General features: G+C 44.6%; 1 protein-coding gene across 3 annotated transcripts in view; it reads left to right on the top strand.

Annotated features, from left to right (window-relative positions):
• The window catches only part of ATAD2B (ATPase family AAA domain containing 2B), a 127,248-nt gene extending 121,989 nt beyond the window's left edge, over positions 1-5,259 (top strand). For 2 of the 3 annotated variants that reach the window (XM_045844425.1, XM_045844426.1), the window contains exons 26-28: positions 110-237; positions 576-704; positions 2,801-5,259. In XM_045844425.1, the coding sequence (XP_045700381.1) occupies positions 110-237; positions 576-704; positions 2,801-2,842 (299 nt within the window). In that variant the 3' untranslated portion in view covers positions 2,843-5,259. Of the gene's footprint in view, positions 1-109; positions 238-575; positions 705-2,800 lie in introns of those variants that run through there. The other variant, XR_006786347.1, reaches the window with a different exon arrangement.
• Positions 5,260-21,654: the final 16,395 nt, after the last annotated feature.

The raw sequence follows: 21,654 nt of genomic DNA on the forward strand, positions 1-21,654 counted from the left end.
ACTCTTACTCCAAAAAGGATTTATGGTGGGTAACCAAATGTATAGTTGTTTAAGCCTGATTTTTCTTAACTTTTACTTGCTGCAGTGCATTTTTTTTTCTCAATTGTAGGTGCTTCCAAAGTAAAGAAATATCGTAAGTTAATTTTAGAGCAGGCAAAAACCACCACCCTGGAACTGGTTCCCGAAGAGCCGTCCGAGCCCGTGCCGCCCCTCGTGGTTGATCACGAGAGACTGAAGGTGAGCTCCTCTTCCCAGCCCGCCGCAAGTGAGTGGGAAGAGGTTCGAGTGTGTGCAGTGGGCGACCGAGTACACCTCGTTTGGATCATCTTTTGCTTTAACTAGGACTATCAGTGCTTTAGGGCTATCAGTAGAAAAAGTTATGTGTGCATTTTGGGGTTTAGAAATACGAGAATTGTCTTGGTAATAAACTAAGCCCTAGAATCCTCTAAACTCATAAGCTCAGTGTCATTGTTATTTCATCGCCTGTAGTGTCTATTGCCTAGCCACAGGATATAACGTTTCAGTTTGAATAGTGAAATCAAACTTCATTTTATTTTCTTTCTAATTTTTCTTAGAAATTGCTTGATTTGTTGGTAGATAAAAGCAGCAATCTGGCAGTTGATCAACTTGAGAGATTGTATTCTCTTCTTAGTCAGTGCATCTATCGTCACCGTAAAGATTATGACAAATCGCAACTAATGGAGGTAAGTGCTTGGTTCATCTGCAGGACAAACAAGGACGTGCTTTTGCTTTTCCCAGAGAACAGTTGTTTCCGTCTATGTCTTTTACCAAGTGACTGAAGAATGTTTTGGAGATTTAAGATTAGGTTAATCATTTTGTAATTTGATGAATAAAGTTATTCCATTTTGTCTCAGGAGAGAAGTATCTGGGATTTTTTATTTATCAAAACACAGAAAATCATGGTTCTGGGTGCCAAGAACACAAAACAGCGTATGGCATTTCTCCCCGTCCTTCCTTATAGCTGACATCACTGAGCAGGTGTGTCACCGAGTCCCTCTGAATGTGGACATGGCCTCTCAGTGTTCACCGCTGCCCCGGGCAGCTGCTGCCGAGCGTGGGCAGTGAGGCCTGTTGGCTCCCAGCTAATGGTTGGGAGAAAACTTAAAAGTATCTCAGGTAAACAGATTTAGTTCTGCCAGATAGCTGTGTGGAGGAGTCGTCATCCTTTTGTTTAGATCCTTCAGAGGTACACTGGTCTATTTTTAAACAACGCTGGGACATAAGACAGTGCTTCCTTACAAATATGAGCTTATATCTCTGTTCATATAATTTACATCATGAAGTGTGGACTTCTGCTTTTTTGAGGTCATCTGAGCAAATGTAATCCCTCATCTACTCGCCGTGTGGCTAAGTGACTTAATGAGACTGTCTCTGTTCACGTGCCTGTTAGTTTATCTGGTGGTCTAGTTATTGAATATTTATTAAGGACCTACAGTACCAGACACTGTGCTTGGTGTGCCTGGGCTGCAAAAGTAACTCAGGAAAAGCCCTTGCTCTCAAGGAGCATTTCTAGTATATTAAAGATGTGTGTGTAAAGGATGGGGTTATTTTCCATGTGTAATAAGAATATTGGACTTGAATCAAATTAAGAGTGTTTAAAAATTATAATCACATTTTTATAAGTCATAGTTTTGCAAACCTATACTAGTCATTATAAAACATACAGAAATAATAGGAAACCACAAATGAAAAAGTGAAGACAGCATCCATATTTCTCCCATCTAGAGGAAACTACTTAGTGTTTATCTTTGTGAATAATCTCATCCTTTAAAAATGTCTAGATGTGTGTAACATGTGTAAGTATGTGAATATGTATTTTTAAATTGGGATCGTATTGTATATTTTGTCTTATAACCTGGTTTTTTTCCTGCCCAGCAATGTGTAATGAAACATTTAGCAGGAGTGATTTTGGTTGTTCATATAGAAGAACTTTTTGCTCAGTGACACTCTGTTAGTATAGCCTATTAGTTCTACAGAATGTAGATTATAATATCTCTGGAGGTGGAAAACCAAATGTCTTAGATATATTTGATGTTTGTCCATCTGAATGAGATGTGTGGGGTAGAGCTCTTTACTTTCCCCCTCCCCTTATTCTAGAACTTCCTTATTCACATTGTTGACATTTGATTGGCTTGAATGCACTGAATGCTCTTCAGCAGTGAAACCCATTTCAGTGTGGCACCTGGAGCCTGGTTGTCCGGGACCTTCTTGAGAGAGGGGCGTGGTCTACAGCAGAATCTCCAGCCAGTGGCATTCCTGGGGGTGGTGATAGCAGCGGCTCCTGTTTTTTGTTTGTTTGTTTGTTTATTTGTTTGTTTCTTTTTCCAGCTGTGGTTGGAGTGTAGAGCAGTGGGATCGGGTGTATTCTACTTCTTGTACAAGTTTTGCTGTACCTGATGTGTTCATTTTGCGCTGGGAGTTAGTTGAATATGATGAATAAGAAAGGGCTCAGGCTCTGGAGTGAGACCACCTGCATTCACATCCCGACTCTGCTGTTTATTAGCTGACAAATTATTCGTATACATGAATTTCTTAGCACAATATCGGGCATAATAAGTACTTGTGGAGTGTTCTAGCATCATCCTTATAAGCCTAAATGTAAAATAGGAGGCATTTGGAAGTGCCTAGGGCAGATAGTCTTACAGAGTAGCTATGGTGTTGTAAGGAAAATACTTAACTTGTGTCTAAAATGCTTTCTTTAAAAAGTTAAAGCAAATTTTCCCATAAAAACTGGTTTTTCCTTTAATAGATGACATGTACTTTTTTTTCCTTTTTGTAGGAGATGGAAAGAACAGTTCATATGTTTGAGACATTCCTATGAACTTTTCAAGATGAGTGGTTTATCCTCTCCAATCTGCTCCTGACAGAGCAGTCTTCTGAGCCATTCAATTTCAAATTGCACCAATTACGTGCAGAGCCTTGGTGTAAAGTGCTCGCTCACTCATTCTTTCTCTCTGTTGAATTTGGTGCTATTGTCTCAGGTACCTGAAACCAACCAGCCTACAAGAACCAAACAGAACTTCAAAAACATGTTGTATTTTCCACAAATAAAAAATACAACCCCACAGATTGGAGATTTTGGTGCTACAGAAACTGCTCTCACTGCTCCTCTTTCCGTGCACTCCCCTTCGGAGACTCCTCCCTCTCTCGGGGAGCGGACCAGCAGACGCGAGGAAATGGCGGGCAGTTCTAACTGTGTTGAATTGTTTAAACAGTGGGCAAACTGTTATATTTTTCTCTTTTCTATCCCTTTTATCATATTTGTTTCTATTTTTTCCTCTGGGTAATGTACTGAAACCTGTTTATGAGTTGGCTATGGTATATTCTGATGGGGAACTGAAGAAACTGGATGAAATTAGATTAGGCTCTTTAGAACTGCCTTTAATGTGCCTTTTTATTCATTTGAGGAAGATAAGGCTAAACAAAAAGATGGGCTTGTTTGTAGCAAATGAATTAAAATGTTTTCTTTGGTCAGAACCTTAAAAATAAGTTTTGATACTCTGTGTCGTTAAGAAGCAACCAGTGTTTGGGTATAAAATGCCTAGCTTGTTTTTAAAACTCAATCAAAACACATAATAAAACAACAACAAAAATAATCCACAGTCCACCAAAAACCCCACAAGCTTTTTGGCGCCACTGGCAGTGATGACCAGAAAATAAATAGATAGTAGATGTTCTTTCCTCTGTCAGTGGCAATTGACTAGTTATTCGTGTCTGAGTTCCTAGAGAAGAATGATGATCATGTACAGTAAATTACTGCTGTTTTGTTTGAAAGCCAGGGCTTGCCAAATGGACAGAGAGGAATTTGTCAGAAGCTCCACAAAAATTAATTTTCTATATGCACAGTTGCAAGTGAGCTCTGGTATTGTCCTTTGAATAACAGTATTAAACATTTAAATCCCTTACCATAAGTTTGACCTTTTCACAAATATTCATTTTGATTGGAATCCATTTTGGATCTTGTTGAGTGATTTCTGTGAGTTGTACTTATCTAAAATGAATTATGGGTTACGAGATTTACAAAACCTACAAATTTGGAGACACAATCTAGGCAGTTACAAAGAGGCAAAGGGAGTACAGTGACATTTTTTTATCAGATGATTTTTAAACAAAAAAGTAGAAAATTTTGACAAGTTGGCTTGATAGCTTCATTCATTATAGCTGTTAGTTAGCTGCAGGTGTCTTTCCAGTATATGCAACACATGGAGGTTGGGTTTTAATTGGAGCAAATGGTCTTGGACTACTGCAGAGATACTGAGCTACCTCAGCTTTTTGTATTTCAGTTACCAACAGTGTTTACAGAGCCCTGTAATCACTCTGCCACCGTTTACACGCTGAAGCTAAGGTACTTGTCTCCTGTCTCTGGCTGCTCGCAGCGCGCGTGGTGCCGGGCGGCAGGAACTCGGCGGCCACAGGCTACTGCAGTAATCCTAAGTGCTTCTCTGCATTCACACTGACCTGTCACGCCTTCTGGCTCTCGCTTCAGTTTTGAAAAACGCCACTTGTTTCCTTTATACATAGTCTAAAATTTTCATAATAGTCATAGGATTCAAGATGCTACCCATGTAGACACACTGTATTTTTAAGGTGGGCAAGTGCGATTAACGATGAACCATTTTAAAGGGAGGTTATTTGAAGCCTCTAATTTGATTATTGGGAGGATTATCATGCTTTCTTTAGTATTTATTACCATCATACCAGTTTAGACTATTTTACTGTCTAATACATATTAGCATTTTGTATTTTGAGGGAAATTGTTACAGAATTTAAAGATTTGATGAAGAAATAAGATGTAGCAGATTTTTTGTAGCAAGTTTCTGGTAAAAGGGTTTTTTGCAAGTCTCAGGTTCTTGCTGCACTATTTTTTTTTAAATATTTATTCCAGTTACTCTAATTCAGAAGCATTCTGTTCAAGTAACAGCAGCACTTGTGAAAGGAAAATAAAAGCGCACATGTTGTTAGTAGGTTACTAAATTCGTACAAGTTTATTAAGATTTTAGCCATCAGTGAGTTTGACAAGGGGAATTTATTTACGTTCAGCATTAAAATGCTTCCAAAAGATCAAGTTTTTAAAAATTTTAACCTTGATATAGATGGAGAAAGAGAAGGCAACCTCAGTATGATAGGAACTGCCACTTTGAACAGTTTAGGTCTTAAACAGAAAGCCAATCAAATACCAAGGGGAGAAAAATGAGCTGAAATTGTACCAACTCCTCCATTGCCGTTCCCCCCCCCCCCCAAAGATGCACACTATACCAGTTCGCTTATTTTACAGATATCTGGTGGTTCTATAGTTTAAAGCAGCTTGTGAAATGATCCAAGTAGACTCAATTGTGTTTACTTTTCTGTAAGTTCTTAATTTTTGCTGTATAGCATTGGCAAAACTATGTACAAATTGACCTCTGTTCTTACTTCCTATTGTGAGCATTATAAACGATGAGCTCCCTGCGGAGCCTGCTCCCAGATCAGTGAGACACGTGCCGTGTGGCGGCGCAGCCCAACAAGGGCTGGTGCTCAGCTGTGGGCGCCACGGGAGCCGTGTGAAGATGATGGAACCGCACTCGGATTGAAACTGATGGCTGTGGAATTGTGTTTTTGAGCTTGAATCTCACCTGTGATTTTTTGTTTTGTTTTGTTTTACATCCTTTCATGACTTGATTTTTCTCATATGCCAATGTATTTGTAGGTTTACTGGAGTTTATTTTTAGGGAGTGGGGTGGTAATATATTCCCACTTTTTGATTAAGTTGGTTCAGCTATGGTGCTATTCAGTGGCTATCGTCCGTGTCAGGTCCCGTAGCTGAATGCCATTGTTGCTATAATTATTATTTGTAATCACATTGTAAGCTTGAATTTGGGCTTGTACCTGCATCTTTCGTACTTTGTACATTCAGTTACTTAGGCTTTGGGAGTCCTCCTTGGTTTCAGTCGTGTATGTCTACTTTGTAGGTTTAAGTAGACTTCATTACTATGGTCTGTTTTGGGTTTGTAGTTTAATTTAGAATTGTCTTAAGTTGATGTTTTGCATTTGACTTCATTTGACATTAGTTTGAAGTAAATTATTTAATTTTTGAATTCTGGAATTTTGAACATTTACTGTAATTTGTAATATAACTGCTGTGAAATACTTGAATAAAGATGACAAGAAAAACAACGTCCTCCTGTAACTTAATTATGATTACTGTTGGCTGCAAGTGCAATTCTACTTTTCTAGCTGAACTCATATATTTTGCAGCTAGGGTATATTTGATGTTTATTAAGCACCCAGAAATTTTTGTTATCTTTCTTTCAGGTTTTAGTAGCCCCCAGATCTTTTAGCTAAAAGATTTTGTACTGAAAAAGTGCGGCTTTAGTTTAAGTTGAAGATTGTCTAAAATTTGTTGTATACAAGCAAATAGATTACTTCTAAAGTCTGTTTTCCCAATTGAAAGACTGCTACAAAAGATGATTGGGCAGTATGGTTTATTCATTTTATGATGTTTATGCTTTGATCATCATGTAGTTGTCAGTATACTTTGAGCGGTACATGGAATTTAAATACGGAGAGAGATTTTATACCAGAATTTGAATGACTTATTGCTTCAAGTGAATGGAATGCCCCTGTATTCAGGCTGCCCGTAGTTCTGCTGTCTACCGTGAAACGCCTTCTTACATTCCAAGATTAGTACACTAACCTTCCTCAATATAAAATTTTACTTTTAATCTCAGTACAAAAGGAGCCAATTGAATTTGAATAACACTGTTTTTTTGTTTTGTTTTGCGGATTGTATAATTTTTACTTTTGACTATGTGTATACAGGAATACCTCGGAGATACTGCAGTTCTGTTGCAGACTACTGCAATAAAGCCAATATTGCAGGAAAATGAGTCACACGAGTTTTTTGGTTTCCCAATGCATATACAGTTATGTTTATACTATATATGTAGTCTATTAAATGTACATTTAATGAGTAAAAAAATAATGCATACACCTTAATTGAAAAATACTTTGCCCTGGCTGGTGTGGCTCAGTAGATTGAGCATCAGCCTGTGAATCAAAAGGTCATTGGTTCAGTTCCCAGTCAGGACACATGCTGGGTTGCAGGCCAGGTCCCCAGTCAGAGGTGTGCGAGAGGCAACTGATTGATGTATCTCTCACACATGGACGTTTATCTCCCTCTCTTTCTCCCTCCCTTCCCCTCTCTCTACAAGTAAATAAATAAAGTCTTTAAGAAAGAAAAATACTTTATTGCTGCCCTGACTGGGTGGCTCAGTTGGTTAGAGCCTCATACTGATTCACCGAGGTTGCGTGTTTGATCCCCAGTCAGGGCACATACACCAATGAATCAACCAATGAATGCATAAGTGAGTGGCACAGCAAATCGATGTTTCTCTCTGTCTCTCTCTCCCCCTCCCTCCCTTCCTCCTGTATTCTCTAAAATCAATAAATAAAAATGTGGAAAAAAAACTTTATTGCTGAAAAACGCTAACCATCTCTGAGCCTTCAGTGAGATGTATTCTTTTTGCTGGTGGAGGGTCTTGCATTTGATTTGTAGAAAATGTATCTGTCAAGTACAATAAAGTAAGCACGATAGAATGAGGTGTGCCCATATATCAAAACAGAGGTAATGATAAACCTGGGAAACATTCTGAAAAAATTTTATTTGAATGTTTAGATAAGGTGTTTATAATTGCATTTGAATTTCAATCAAGTTTTTAGGGCTCTGGAGATTAAGTTGGGTTTATTCTGCTGGCTTTAGTTTTCCATTGAACTCAAAATTACAGTGAAGTGAGAGGCTAATCTTTAAATATCTACTTCATGTTACCCGTCTGCCCTAACACCTGCAAAGTTATCTATTGGCTTTTAAAATATATCTAAATTCCCTCTGTTACCCACACAGTCGTAAGTCTTTTATGTCCTAGGTACTTTGCTAGGCATATGGGATGCTCAGACGACATACTCTGTCTTCAACCAACTTATACATGGTCCACCAGGGGAGGTCGGTGCACGACAGTCATAATGATGCAGAGCGATAAAGGCTGGCCTGGAAGGAACACTGTTGTGTGGAGTTCTGAGCCGATGCGTCTGTTTGGGAATGGGGAAAATGAGATCAGGTTTCGGAGAGAGTTGACATTGTATTTGCCTTTCCTCTATGTGGCTTTTCCCCAAGTCTAGCTCCACTTCACCAAAACTCCTTACTGGTTTCTTGGGACCCTTTCTTTTGCATCATAATCACTTTATTCATACCAGTCACCCTGGAATTTCTTTATCTTGTTCAAATCTTGCTCATTTCACTGCTGGGCTTAGATTCAACACCAGTAAATCTCCTTACTGTTACAGCCTGTGCCGACCCTTCCTCAGAACTTGTCTGCGTTTTGTGCTTCGTAACAGCAAGTTACTGATGTTATGCAAAAGGGGGTACAAAGGAAGTACATTCTTCCGTATTCCCTGAAGGAATTTAAAACAACGCTGGACACATAGATGCTTATTTAATTCTTTTTTGTTTTAATTGACTTGGAAGCTGAAATTTACCTAAGTCATCCTTTTATTCATTCAACAGATAGCGAGTACTAACTATGCCATGTGTCAGGCATGTAGTAAGTACTGTTGCAGGTGCTGGAAACAAAAAAGCAAACAACAGAAAATTCCCTGTCTTCATGAACTTACACACTTTTAGGGGCCCTGTGCTGGGTTCCTGTCATGGTTGATCAGGGTTCAAATCATCTCTTTAAAGTGTTCTCTCTAGGCATTCAGTGATGCATTTTGTTGTTAACAATATGCCAAGAACTCTCTCTTTTCTTCTTTGCTTCCTGTATTTCCTATTTGAGTGACTAGAACCAAATCCCTCAAGTATCCAAATCCTCAAACTTAGGTGCCATCTAAATTTTCATCTTTTTATATGGTACATCTTATTCTAATCACACAGCATGTTCTGTTGATTTTTCCCCCTCTACACACACCTCATACCCATCACCCCTTCTCCAGCTGCATCGCCGCTGACTTAGTTGGGGCACTAATCCTTTCGTTTGGGCTGGTGTACCAGTCATCCAGTGCGGGGGATGCGGACCCGGACCCGGGCAAGACACAGTCTGCAACGAGATCGCGTTTGCTACGTTCCGGCGACTGTTCTGATTGCTTCACAAAGACCAACGTAATCTCTTTTAACCCTGTGAGAACCTTATGAAATAGGTGTTGTTATCTCCATTTTCCAGACCAAGAAACTGAGACTCAAGTAATTTGCCCCAGGTCACACAGCCGGGATTCAAGTGCAGGCCGTCTGGCCCCAGAGTCGGTCCATGCTCTCAGTCACTTGACGGCTTCCAGCGGGGTAGCCACACAGACGTCATCACTTCAGTGTAGCAGGGCAGGTGTTGAGACGACCGAGTTCTGCATAAGGCACTGGGGGTGTGTGGGGGAGGAGCATGTAGCCCGGCCTCAGGGGAGCCTTCCCGGGAAACCTGATGGCTGAGCTGAAGCATCAAGTTGGAAAAGGCTTCCTGGCAGTGGGAACAGCAGGATCATGGGCCAGGAAGTGAAATAGCATCTTCCCTAGTACCGCAAGTTAGCACTTAACACATTTCTTTGAGCCACTGCCACTTGCCAAGCACAGTCCTTTGGCATTAGGGCTGCAGCTGAGGACCCGACAGCAAGGCCCTGGTTCTCTCAGAGCAGAACGTTCCATCTAGAGGACAGGCCGTTCTCCAATCTGAGTGCTGGGGAGCGTTGAAAGAATTAACCATTGAGGATCACAGCATCCTTTGAGATAAGTGTCACTGTTAGCCCGACTTCCCAAAAGGGGGAACTGAAAGGCAGCATTGGTGAAGCAACTTGCCCACGGTTATGCCCCTAGTGAGCTAGGTGGGATTCTCTGTGATTTGGAAGCTTGGATTTTTAACCCATCTATCATTAAGGTGACTGACAAATTCATTAGCCCTTATTTGGGTTTTTCTCTCCTGTTAATAAGCATTTTTTAGTGTCGCAGGTTCAATTCCCAGTCAGGGTGCATGCCTGGGTTGCAGGCCATGACCCCCAGCAACCCCTCATTGATGTTTCTCTCTCTCCCTCCTTTCCCTCTCTAAAAATAAATAAAATAAAATCTTTAAAAAAAAGAAATTCCTTTAAAAAAATAAGCATTTTTTAAAATGGCAGAACACTACACAGAATAATTCAATGTACATATTCCTGCCATCCAGAACAGTTTTCTGTATTTGTTTTTTCCTTAAAAAAAGAAATTCTAGGTGAGTTGAGGTTTCCTCTCTCCCCTCCCCAGTCCCATCGCTTCTCTTTCCTCCCCAGAGGCCCCTGTTACGATGGCTGTAGCATCTTTCCTGTCTGTGTTTTGAGTACTTCACTTGAGAGAGTAATAGTGTGAGTGCTGAAGCCAGACTGAGTCGGAATGCTAATTATGCCCCTTTGTGGCTGCCTGACAGGCAGCAGGCTAATTTGCTGCTCTGCACGTCCGGGTGCCTGTAGGCTGGGGGTCATGATAGCTCCAAGCCCCCGGGGGGTTACTGTGGTATTCGAGTCAACACCCGTGAAGCACTAAGAACGGGACCAGACACAGAGCGAGTATCCAATAAATCTTAGTCATTTCCACTGCATTCACCACAATGATTATATTTGTGTGTATCCATAAAAGTGGTTTGGGAGCTTAAAAATGTACATAAATGGAATTATTTTTACTTAAATGTGTATTTAAGTCAGAAATACCTGGTTCTCCCCAGAGCCAATTATTTTCTATACTGGTTAACTGGTTATTTTAGTAAGAGCCCGTGTATCTCTAAATATTATTCTCACTTGGCTACTACGTTCTGACTTCCTGCCGCGGAAGAGAGAGCCACACCTGTCCCAGCACACACTCCCACTTCCTGTTGTTCGCACCTGCTCAGCTGGTCGCACTTTTCACTAAATCATTACTCAGAATCACGTTATTTTGACTAGAAAAACTACGGACAGCTGAGCTGTTAGTAGACAATGATTAGTTTTCCTTTTCTGTACACTTTTTTTTGATGACAGCAGCCTTTGTTTGCCTAGTTTTCTGTGTATCAACTGCCCGTTTGTCTCTAAACACATCCCCAGCGGCCCCACTCTCTCCCTGGCACCTTCACACACACGGCACTCCCGTGTTCCAGCGTCTCCAGAAAACTTCCCTGGGCCCTCCCTTCGCCAGCCTCCTCGACCTGTCTCTCCTCGCGGTCCCTGACGTCCTTGGTTGCTGTGGAGGACTCCAGTGCTATCCTGATGTTCCTGACCCACTTTCCTCCTGTTGTTGCTCTTTCCCTAAAGCTTTCAGAATCTTCACTTGTCCCCTGATGGATAATCCACAGACACGTTCTGGAATTTCCCAGACCTGTCTCGGGGGCGTTGTCCGGGCCGGACTCTCTGAGCCTCTCCTCTCTGGAGCTCTGTCCTTCCGTTCTGGGGAGAATGTCTGGAGTTATTTCTGTATGGTTTGCATGCGTTTGTTTTCTTCTTTCTCTATGTCGAGGACCACTGCTAATTCAGATATCAGCCTTCCTAGACTGTGCTCCCAAGTCTATTTCCTTCCCAATTTAAATTTCTGTATTCAATTTAATTTTTGTTCTCTTGATATTTCAAGTATCATTTTGTTCTTGTTTCATGGATGCAAAAATCAGCTCATCTTTTGTTTCTGTCTTAGTTTTTCTTTGGGCTGCATGGAGCCTGACCTGCAGGTTGCCCTTCCTATTTGTGGTGGCCCAAGCTGCTTTCAGGACACAGGGCAAGACCCTCCAGAGAGGAGAGCAGCAGCACCTTCTCTGGGCAATGTCCATGGGGCTGACAGGAGAGAAGCTAAACATGGTGACATTGGGGGTCCCCTTATGAGACCAGCGAGGTCACGGTGTGACTGTAAAAGACACCGGCATTCAGGCTGCCTGTCACCACCAAATCCAATGAGCAATGACAGCGATTGAATCTTTTATGGGCGTTTTATTCAGCTGGCCGGCGATCCGAGAAGATGGCGGGTTCACACCCTAACAAACCATCTTGCCCTCTCTTTCCTGGCCAGATCTTCTATGGGGGCTGGGGCGGAGTGTTAACAGAACATAAAGAGGGGTCAAGGGCAATATACTGTTACCAAAAGGAACCCCCCAGGTTCATTATGTCCGCCGCCTTATAGGAAAGACATCTCTCAATGCCAGAGATTCGTGAAAAGGAAAGGAAATGTTTAATGCTATACAAACTTAAAGTAGTGACCTATAATGTCTTTATCAAAATCCCAAAGTCCCGCCCTGGCTGGCGTAGCTCAGTGGATTGAGCACGGGCTGCGAACCAAAGTGTCTCAGGTTCGATTCCCAGTCAGGGTACATGCCTGGGTTGCAGGCCATGACCCCCAGCAACCACACATTGATGTTTCTCTCTCTTTCTCCCTCACTTCCCTAAAAATAAATAAAATCTTAAAAAAAATCCCAAAGTCCCTTAAAACACCCACAAACACACACAGTCCTTCCTTCCCCCCTTTGCCCAGTCTGGGGTACCGTATCTCAGGAAAGGAAATAGAAGTCCATGGCTCAGGCAGCCCCTGGTTCTTCCCAGTAATCCATCTTGGATGGTAGGCCTCCCTCGGTTCCCGGCACCATCAGCTGTGTCTCAGGGATCTTTGCTAAAACTGGGTGGTGGTTCCCCCTTCTAAAGTTGCGGGGGCCCCCACCCTGGCAAAGCCGTGTGGCTCTCCTTCACTTCCACAGCCACATGGTTCTCTGCAATGCCACAGCCAAGTGGTCCTCTCTCTGCTCTGCCACAGCCACGTGGTTCTCTCCCCAATGGCTGCCGCGTCTGGGCTTAAATCCCCGAGCCAATCTTCCTCTGCAGCCCCATTTCCGACTCCTCCCACAATTGGCTACACTTGCCAGCATTCTCATATCCTTCCAGCTTCACTGGGCTGACATTGTGAGTCTAGGCAGGCGTGGCTCCATGTCATGGAGCCAATATTCTCCAAGCTCCCACGCAGGTGCTATAACTCGGGGTACCTGCCCCCAGTTACAACTTAGTGGGGAAGTTACTTCCATTCCCCTGGCTCAGAGCATGCCACAGCTATTTAACATATCTACACAACCAGTTAAAGGTTATAGATATGTTAATTGACCACACCAGAGGTTAGCTGCAAATCCGTTGCTATGCAAAACAGCTCTCAATGGCCCTGCTCCATTTATCACTTACCCCAACCCACACCTGTGTGGGGGCGGGGGTTGGGTGAGGACATCCTAATATTTCCTGGACACCTTGAGTTCTGGACCCCATTCCAAATCCCTATTTGGGGTCCCCCCTCTTGGCTGCACCCTGTTATAGGAGGACAAACAAGGTGTGGTGAGGGCTTTGACATTCAGAAGCTGCAACATTCCTGTCCTGGGCAGTTAGCTGTTCCCAAGGGGAGGGGTGGTCGTCTCCTCTCCCTGCAACAAAGGTTCGGATGTCCCCAGGCGGTAATCTTCTATCAGTGCTCCAGATCAGCTGTTTTTCCCAGGAGCCAGGATGGGCCTTATCTGCAGTTTCTGAAACAAAAGCTTAACATACACATTACTCGCTAGACTCATAACTTTTTACCTTAAGCTAAAATTTCCCAAGTCTTGAGTCCCCTATCAATGGGACAGAGTTGTGTAGGTTAGACATAATAAATACAAAGTTGAGTAGATGTCGGCTGCTGTAATATCATTCTCTGTTACAAGAACTGACCTGAAACGTTGTCGTTTGGTTGGTTACCTGAATAGAGAAGTCTCTTAGTGGGAATGTCTTCATTATTTTTACAAATGACTTTGAGACCTCTGAATATTCACATGTATTCCTTTCATCTGCTGCCACCTTTGCCCGCCTAACTCATTTTCCTTTCATTAGGCTGGAATGTTAGACTCGAGAACCCGGAGGGCAAAAACTTGAGCGTTTTTGGAAGGTTTTGCGTGGACGGCTCTTCCCCGCTTTAGGGGCAACAGTTGTCTTCAGGGCGCCTGCAGATGACAGAGCCTGGCCTTCTCCTCCCGTTGACTTCTGTCAATGCCACCCGTTTTCCCGACAGCACCTCCCGCTCCAGACACAGAATCCACTGGTCTGTGGAGGGCGCTCGGGCTGGCGGCTGTCCCGTGAATGGCTGACGTGGCGGGTCCGAAAGGCCACCAGCAAAGGTCTTAAGCCACCCTGATAATCCGACCGGAATTTCTATTTCTTTCTGGAATTCTGGCTATCTAAAACTTTTTCAAGGTAGTGTCTTGACCAAAAGAAGCAGCATAACTTCAGGGAGAGATGCCCTGTCCTGGCTCACCCTTTCCTCCCACCTCTCACGCGCTTCAAACCAGGAAGGGTGCAGGAAGGGAGGCTGGGCTGGAGAACAACGGTCAGGGTGGCAGAAAGCCAGCGTGGTGTTTTGTTACGTATGTGTTGTCGTTTCTGAGTGAAACGAAAAATGACATTGGCCTATCTTCTACCGTTCGTGTGCTGGAGACAGGGAAGTTAGAGGAGCATGCCCCTGTCATTCAAGTGTCTCTGAAATCAATGCTTTATTTACCAGACAGCATTATGGATTGCTTGCCAATGAGTTGCTAAGTACTGCATTTAAAAGGCCAACATTTTAGTGGGTTGCAATGGTTTGGGAAAGTAGGGGTGAAAGAGTTGGTTTGGAAGACTGAGCAGGTTACCATCGAAGGTACAGAGTTTGTAAATGGAAGCACGGCGGAAGGTGAGGCCACCTCCGTAGTTGGTGGTCTTGTGATGGAAGGACCTCACTAGAGGTGTCTGTGCTTTAGTGTGTGACAACCCCCGACGGCTTTCGAATATGGCCTGATGAAAATGGAACCTTAGAAATATTAGTTTGAAAAATAACTACTGCCTTTTCACAAGATACGTGGACTGCCTGTCACACGCCCAAGTATGTGCCAGGCACGGGCCTCCCGGTGCGGAGTTAAAGGGGCCCTGCCCTTGGAAGTCACTGCTCAGGAGGAGACATATTCTTTTTTTTTTTTTAAGATTTTATTTGTTTATTTTTTAGAGAGGGAAGGGAGGGAGAAAGAGAGAGAGAGAGAGAAACATCAATGTGCAGTTGCTGGGGGTCATGGCCTGCAACCCCGGCATGTGCCCTGACTGGGAATCGAACCTGCGACACTTTGGTTCGCAGCCTGTGCTCAATCCACTGAGCTATGCCAGCCAGAGCTAGGAGGCATACTCTTAAGGGAAAAAACGTTTCATCCGGTAAGTGCAGTGATAATGGCTTGGCTGAGGTGCTGTTGGAGCACGGACAGAGGAAGGGAACTTCCCCACACCGGCCCAGAGAATTCATGAAAGGTTTTTCCGGTGCCCGTGATGTCTTAACAGCATCTCAGAAAAGGAGGGAATGGGGTGGAAAACGGGGAAGAACATTCGAGCAGAGGGAACAGTATCACGAAGGCCTAGGCACAGAGGCGAGTCTGCTACGTTCAGACAGCTGTGCGCATGACGGGTTGTCTGGATTCCGAAGCAAAGTGAAGAAAAAGGTGGTGTTAGAGGTGAGCAGATACCCGTTTCTTATATTCCAGGGGAGAGATGCTGCTGTGGGCGTGAATGCGGGGGCTGCGGTAGGGATGGCGGGGAAGGGGCGGTCTCTAGAGAAAGTAGAGGTCGGATCATTAGGACTGAGTGGGTCGATTCGGGGCGGGCGGGGGGGGGGGGGCGGGTGAGGATAAAGGAAGAGCCTGGACTGGCTCTTAGGCTCCTGCCTGGGTGGTCAGGGAGAGCAGCTGTGCCTGCAAAGCCTGAGAGTGGACCGGGGACCGTAGCAAATCGGGAGTGAACGCGGCAGTGGGTGTTTTGGCACCCAGGTCCAGCAGACCTGTAGAGAAATCTAAAGCTTAGGACAATGGGGTGGGGTGTGGTGACATTTAAGAAATTAATGCCGGATTACGTCAGACTTTTTCTGTTAAGTATTTCCTTAGTGAATTTATACCTCTTTATATTGTTAAAACTGCTTCAAACAAATGTATCACGAATTATTATCAGAAGATGTAACTGCCACCCCGTTAAAGAAAATAACACTTTTTTCTCAGCCAACCCAGAAGCTCTCACTCCAATGAAGACCCCCCATTTTCTTCCCACATGTAACCACTATCGGAACATTTATGAAAACGGTGTTTTTGCTTCTCTTATAGTTTTATCACCTGTGTCCATTTCTAAACACCGCATTTACATTTCTCCTGCCTGTTTTCCTCCTTTGTCACATTTCAGCGTCTTGATCTGCAGACTCCCTCAGTCTCTCTTTGTGTGTGGCATTGATTTATTGAAGAAATCCGGTTTTGATCTTTTGAATGCCCCAGCCTGGATTTTGTTGACTGTGGTCCAGCTCGCATATTCACCTGTCCTCTGTTTTTCTCACTGATCAGTACGTGGCTCTGTGCCGTCCTGCATGGGACCCGCCGGCCACCTGTGGCCATTGAGCTCTTAAAATACACCGAGTGCAACCTGAGTTTTGCTATAAGTATAAAATGCCCGCTTATTTTAAAGACTTATTGCAGAGAATAATATGAAGTCTCCGATTAATAGTTTTGATGTGATTGTGTATTGAAATGATCATCTCTTTGATACACTGAGTTAAATTGAATCTATTTAAAAATAATTTCCACCTAGTTCTTGTTTAGTCTTTGAGACACAGTTTCTAGAAAACTTAAACGCATCTGTTGCTCACGTCATGTATCTATTGGCCAGCACAGATCTAGAAGCGCAATCGGATTCCGGTTTTTACTGTTAATATTTTTCGCCAGACGACCTCATGCGTGAGCCTGTGTTCTGTTAGGAGGCACGCAGGATCCGGTTAGCCTTCTTTCTGTGACGTCAGAAGTGACTGACCCTCAGTTCCTAGACATCGTAATGCATTCAGGTTTGCAGAACGGCGAGTCCAAATGAAATCCGTTCTTACTCATGATAGTCGCTGTGCCAATATCTGGTGAGTCGGTTTGCAAGCCGCGGAGGAGAGGTCGGATTAAGGCCTGACGCTCTACCTTTAGGAACCAGTTTTAACAGTAAATGATCTCCCTCTCCAGAAGCGGTGAGTTTGTTTCCTTGGTGCCGTTACGGATTCACAGAGTTGAGCGTGTTTGGCGCGGGTCAGTGCGCCGCTGTTATTACGCTCATAGCCGCTGCCAGGCCCCCGCCGGGGCCCGCGGGAACCCTTCCCGGGGGGCTCCTGCGCCCTTTGACACAGCAGTGTCGAGTCTGCGTCCGCGTCTCGCCTCCCTCGTGTCTGCAGTGACGTTCCTCTGCTGCTGCCGATACTGGCAACGTGTGGCTTGTTTTGTTTTTTTTTTCTTGGGTAGTCAGTGTGTTTTTATTCATCTCTTCCCAAAACTAGTTTTTGGTTTCATGCATCAGCCCTGGTTGTTTCTTTTTTAAGTTCTTTCGATCTCTGCTTTTCGGCTTATTTCCCGCGTTCTGCTTGTTTTGGGCCTAGTTTCTGAAACGGAAAGGTTAGACGGTCTGTGTGATAGGTTTTGCTTTTCCAATAGAGACATTTGATGTTAAAAATTAGTGAGCACGTTTCCGGCCAGCTGCATCCCACACGTTCTGACACCTCGCACGGTCCTTCTCGTTTCCTTCTCATTTCAAAATGTTTTCTATGCCTCCCTGAAGCTCCCTCTTTGACTCTGGGATTTTTTTTTTTTAAAGATTTTATTTATTTATTTTTAGAGAGGGAAGGGAGGGAGAGAGAGAGAAACATCAATGTGTTGGGAACCGCCCTGCCTGGTATCAGAAGCTGTAACCCCGCCAAGGCTAAGGCTAAGAGAACGCCCTTGGACCATAAGCCAGCAAGGAGATAAAAGCTTATCTCCCTGGCAGGAGCGCTGCTTCTGCTGCTTCATTCATAACTGAACCCCAAAGCTTGGCCGGTTAGCCAATGACGGGTAAGATTCCCCAAGAGGGGAACGACCTAAGACAGGTACGATCACATGGGAGGCCCCCAAGAAAGGACTTTGGGGGCTACAGCAAAAGAGGGTGATGAACCCTCGCCCCTTGGCTTTGACAAAGCCTCATCATCTGGGAGAAAATCTCCTTATCTCTTGGTTGCCTTACTTCCCTTGCTCCACCTAAGCCTGAAACAATGACAGGGTGGTGCAGGGTGGTGCAGCCCTGTGCTGAAAAGGGCAGGTTCCCCGGGTGATCAGGCCTAAGAAAGAATATGTAAGATCCTGTGAAACCTGCTTTATTTAGAATGCTCTCAGTTGAATGATAAGGGTCCAAGGAGGAAGTTAATTTGTTCCTCAAAGTCTTATAGCTCTTTGACCCTGACTCAAAATAGACCCTCAGAGTTCCTTGTTATCTATTGTTTGATCCTTACTTCCTAGCAATGAGTAATGAGCTTTTACCTGAATTCTTATTCAAAGGAAACCAATAAAAAACCTCTCCAGAGGGGGAACTGTGCTGTCTCCCCACCAGGGAGGGTGGCCAAGTGGCGGGCTCCCCACGTGAGGAGTGGCCATGGCGCCCTCCAGGAGAGAGGGTGGCCAAGGCGCTTCCCACGTGAGGAGTGGCCCTGCTGTTCCTATTCCCCCACAGGACCTGGTTGTCTCTGTGTATGTTTTTCTCGCGTGTTGACGAACATCCGCAGCCGAGATGGATACTGCTGGCCAGTATCCTCCATCATCAATGTGTGGTTGCTGGGGGTCATGGCCTGCAACCCAGGCATGTACCCTGACTGGGAATCGAACCTGTGACACTTTGGTTTGCAGCCCGAGCTCAATCCACTGAGCTACGCCAGCCAGGGATGACTCTGGGATTATTTAAATGTGTATTTAATTTGATCACATTTAGGATTTCCCAGAATTTGTGTTATTGATTTCTCATTTAATTCTGTTGTGGTCAATTAACATAGGCTGTATAATTTGAGTTCTTTTAATTTTAATTTTATTCTGGTTTGTTTTGTTACCTAGCTTATGATCTATCTTAGTTTATGTTTTATGTCAACCTGAAAAAAAGTATAGCCCTGGCTGGTGTGTCTCAGTGTATTGAGTGCTGGCCTGTGGACCAAAGGGTTGTTGGTTTGATTCCCAGTCAGGGCACATACCTGTGTTTTGGGCCAGGTCCCCAGTAGGGGGCACGTGAGAGGCAACCACACATCAATGTTTCCCTCCCCCTCTTTCTCCTTCTCTTCAAAACTAAACAAATAAAACCTTTAAACAAATTAAAAAAAATATTTTTGTTGTCATTGGGTGGAGGGTTCTATTATGTTGTCCAGGTCTTTAAAACCTTGCTGATTTTCTGTCTACTTGTATCAATTACTAAGAAAGGAGTGTCGAACTCCCCATGCATACCTGTGGATTTATCTATTTCTCTATTAAGTTCTCTCTGCTTTTGCTTCCTGTATCTTGAAGCTCTACTGTTATTTGCTTACACATTTAGGATTACATCTTCTTGGTGATAGAACCTTTTCTCATTATGGAATATTACTGCTTTCAGTTTTTGTGTGTGTCTGTCTGGAAGTCAAATTGCTGGATCACGTGGTAATTCTGCTTTTAACCTGTCGAGGAGCCGCCACCCTGCGTTGATCTGAGCCTCACTGTTTCACCAACAGCATGAAGGTGGCACAATCGCTCTGCCTCCTCGCCAACACTTGTTATTCTCTGAAAAAAAAATTTTTTTCTGATAGCAGCCAATCTCGTGGGTGTGAGGCGGTTTACACATAGTGTAATTGGTGTTATGGTTGGCTTTAACTCTAGCATTTTTTTGTACGTTTTCTGTTTGTCTCCCCTGCTTTCTGTTACTCTCCTCTCCCTTTCCTGGAGTCTTTGGGGTTATTTAAATATCTTCATATTGCATTTTAACATGTCTTTGGTAAGAGGGACTCGCAGCTACGGCTAAGATTACGAGCTGGGGAGAGTGTCCTGGGCGATCTGAGGGGGCCCGTGCAGTCACAAGGGAGCCTACAGAACTGTGAGCAGGAAAGTGACAACAAGCTCACAACCGTCAACAACGGAACCTAGAAAACAAAAACACGCTAAGCCAACAAGTAGCCCAGGAACAGAATCACAGAAACGGAGATCACCTGGAGGTTATCAGTGGGGAAGGGGAGGGGGAGAATGGGGGGAAAGGTACAGGGAATGAGAAGCACAGGTGGTAGGTACAAAATAGGCAGGGGGGAGGGTAAGAACAGTGTGGGAAATGGAGAAGCCAAAGAACTCGCATGGACATGCACCAAGGCTGGGGAGTGCTGGTGGGAAGAGGGGTACAGGCAGAGAGGGAGAAAGGGGAGAAAAAAATAGGACTGTAATAGCATAATCAACAAAATACACTTAAAAAGAGAGGGAGGCAGGGCGACTAAAGTCAGGAAAAGGAGAAGCGATGGTGGAGCAGAGGCAGAGGCCGGAGCACCGGGCTTTGAGGGTGGAGGCAGGGCCGGGGCCGAGAAGTGAGGGTAGCTTCTGGCAGCTGGAAGAGGCGAGGGAACAGGCTTTTCCCTGGAACTCCTGCAGGAACAGGGGCCTCTGGACGCCTTCTTCGTAGCTCCTTAGACTCTTGTTAGACTTCTGACCGCCGGCGGCGCCACAACGCGTTTGTGTTACCCAGGCCACCGCGTTTGCCTGGTTTCTCACAGCAGCAACGGGAACTTGACTCAGCTCCCACCGCGCGCCAGCCGCGGGCCGGGCCGGGGAGTGAGGTGGGGGGGGCAGGTCGCCAGGGCCTCCCGCAGGAGAGGGCGTCTCAGAGTCTCCGCTCTGCTGGCCCGGTCAGTTCCGTGCTCGTGCGACTGGACTGAGGGTTTCGCACCGTAACTGAAAGCACCTCCCTCCCCCCGCCCCTCGGCACTCCCTGCGCCCTTCGTGACCTTACACACTCGCAGCCCCCCGGGGCCCCCCTTTCTTGTGGCATGGCTCAAAAGAGAGACCAGAATCTTTGGGGACGTGCCTGCTACCACGGTCGCTGGAGGCTGACTCGTTCCTGGGCTTGGGTCTGGCGGGGCTAGGGAGAGCGTTAACCTTCCCGGCTTCGGCGGCCCTGCAGGGTGAGCCCCGGGGGTGGGGGCGGGGCGGGACACCCCTCACAGAGCGGGTCATTCTTTGCGTTTTGACTTTCCTACCCAGGTCGCCTGCTTCGTCTAATTTTCAGAGCCCTTAGGTCATTGCTTTGTGTCTTTTGTCCAGAACTTTTCACTGTACTCCGTGGCAGAGAGGGTCTACTTAGTCTTACCCAGGACCGGATGTTTGTTTATTTCCTCGTTACTTTACATACAAATTTCCCGCCCCCCCAACCCCCCACTTCTATTTGTCTGAAGGCATTATCTGTTTTTTTAATGAACTTTCATGTTTTTTTCTAGTTTAGTTTCCAAAAGGATTTCCTCTCATTCTTTCCTGAATTATTTCACAGCCTTTGTGAGTTTTTAAAATTCTGGTTCATGCTGTTCTTTCAGTCTTCTGTGGCTCTTTTGTGCCCTTTGGTAGGTTTTGGTTTTCATGTATTTTGCAGGCACGTCTTCTGAAAGGCTGTTATTGCCTGTAGGGGCAGCCTCCTTTTCAAGTTTTTCCTTTTAATATATTTATTGGGGATTTTCCCTCAATCCTCCATTGCTCATTTTCTAGGACTTTCCTTTTCTTGCTTTTAGAAGGAAGCCTGCATTTCAGGTCTCCGGGGCCCTCTCCGCTGTGGCTGTTACTTTCCTGGAGCGTGTGAACGCGCGGCTGCCTCCGCCCG

The sequence above is a fragment of the Phyllostomus hastatus genome, unplaced genomic scaffold, assembly GCF_019186645.2.
Source record: "Phyllostomus hastatus isolate PE091 unplaced genomic scaffold, TTU_PhHast_1.1 phas_contig_402, whole genome shotgun sequence".
NCBI lineage: Eukaryota > Metazoa > Chordata > Mammalia > Chiroptera > Phyllostomidae > Phyllostomus > Phyllostomus hastatus.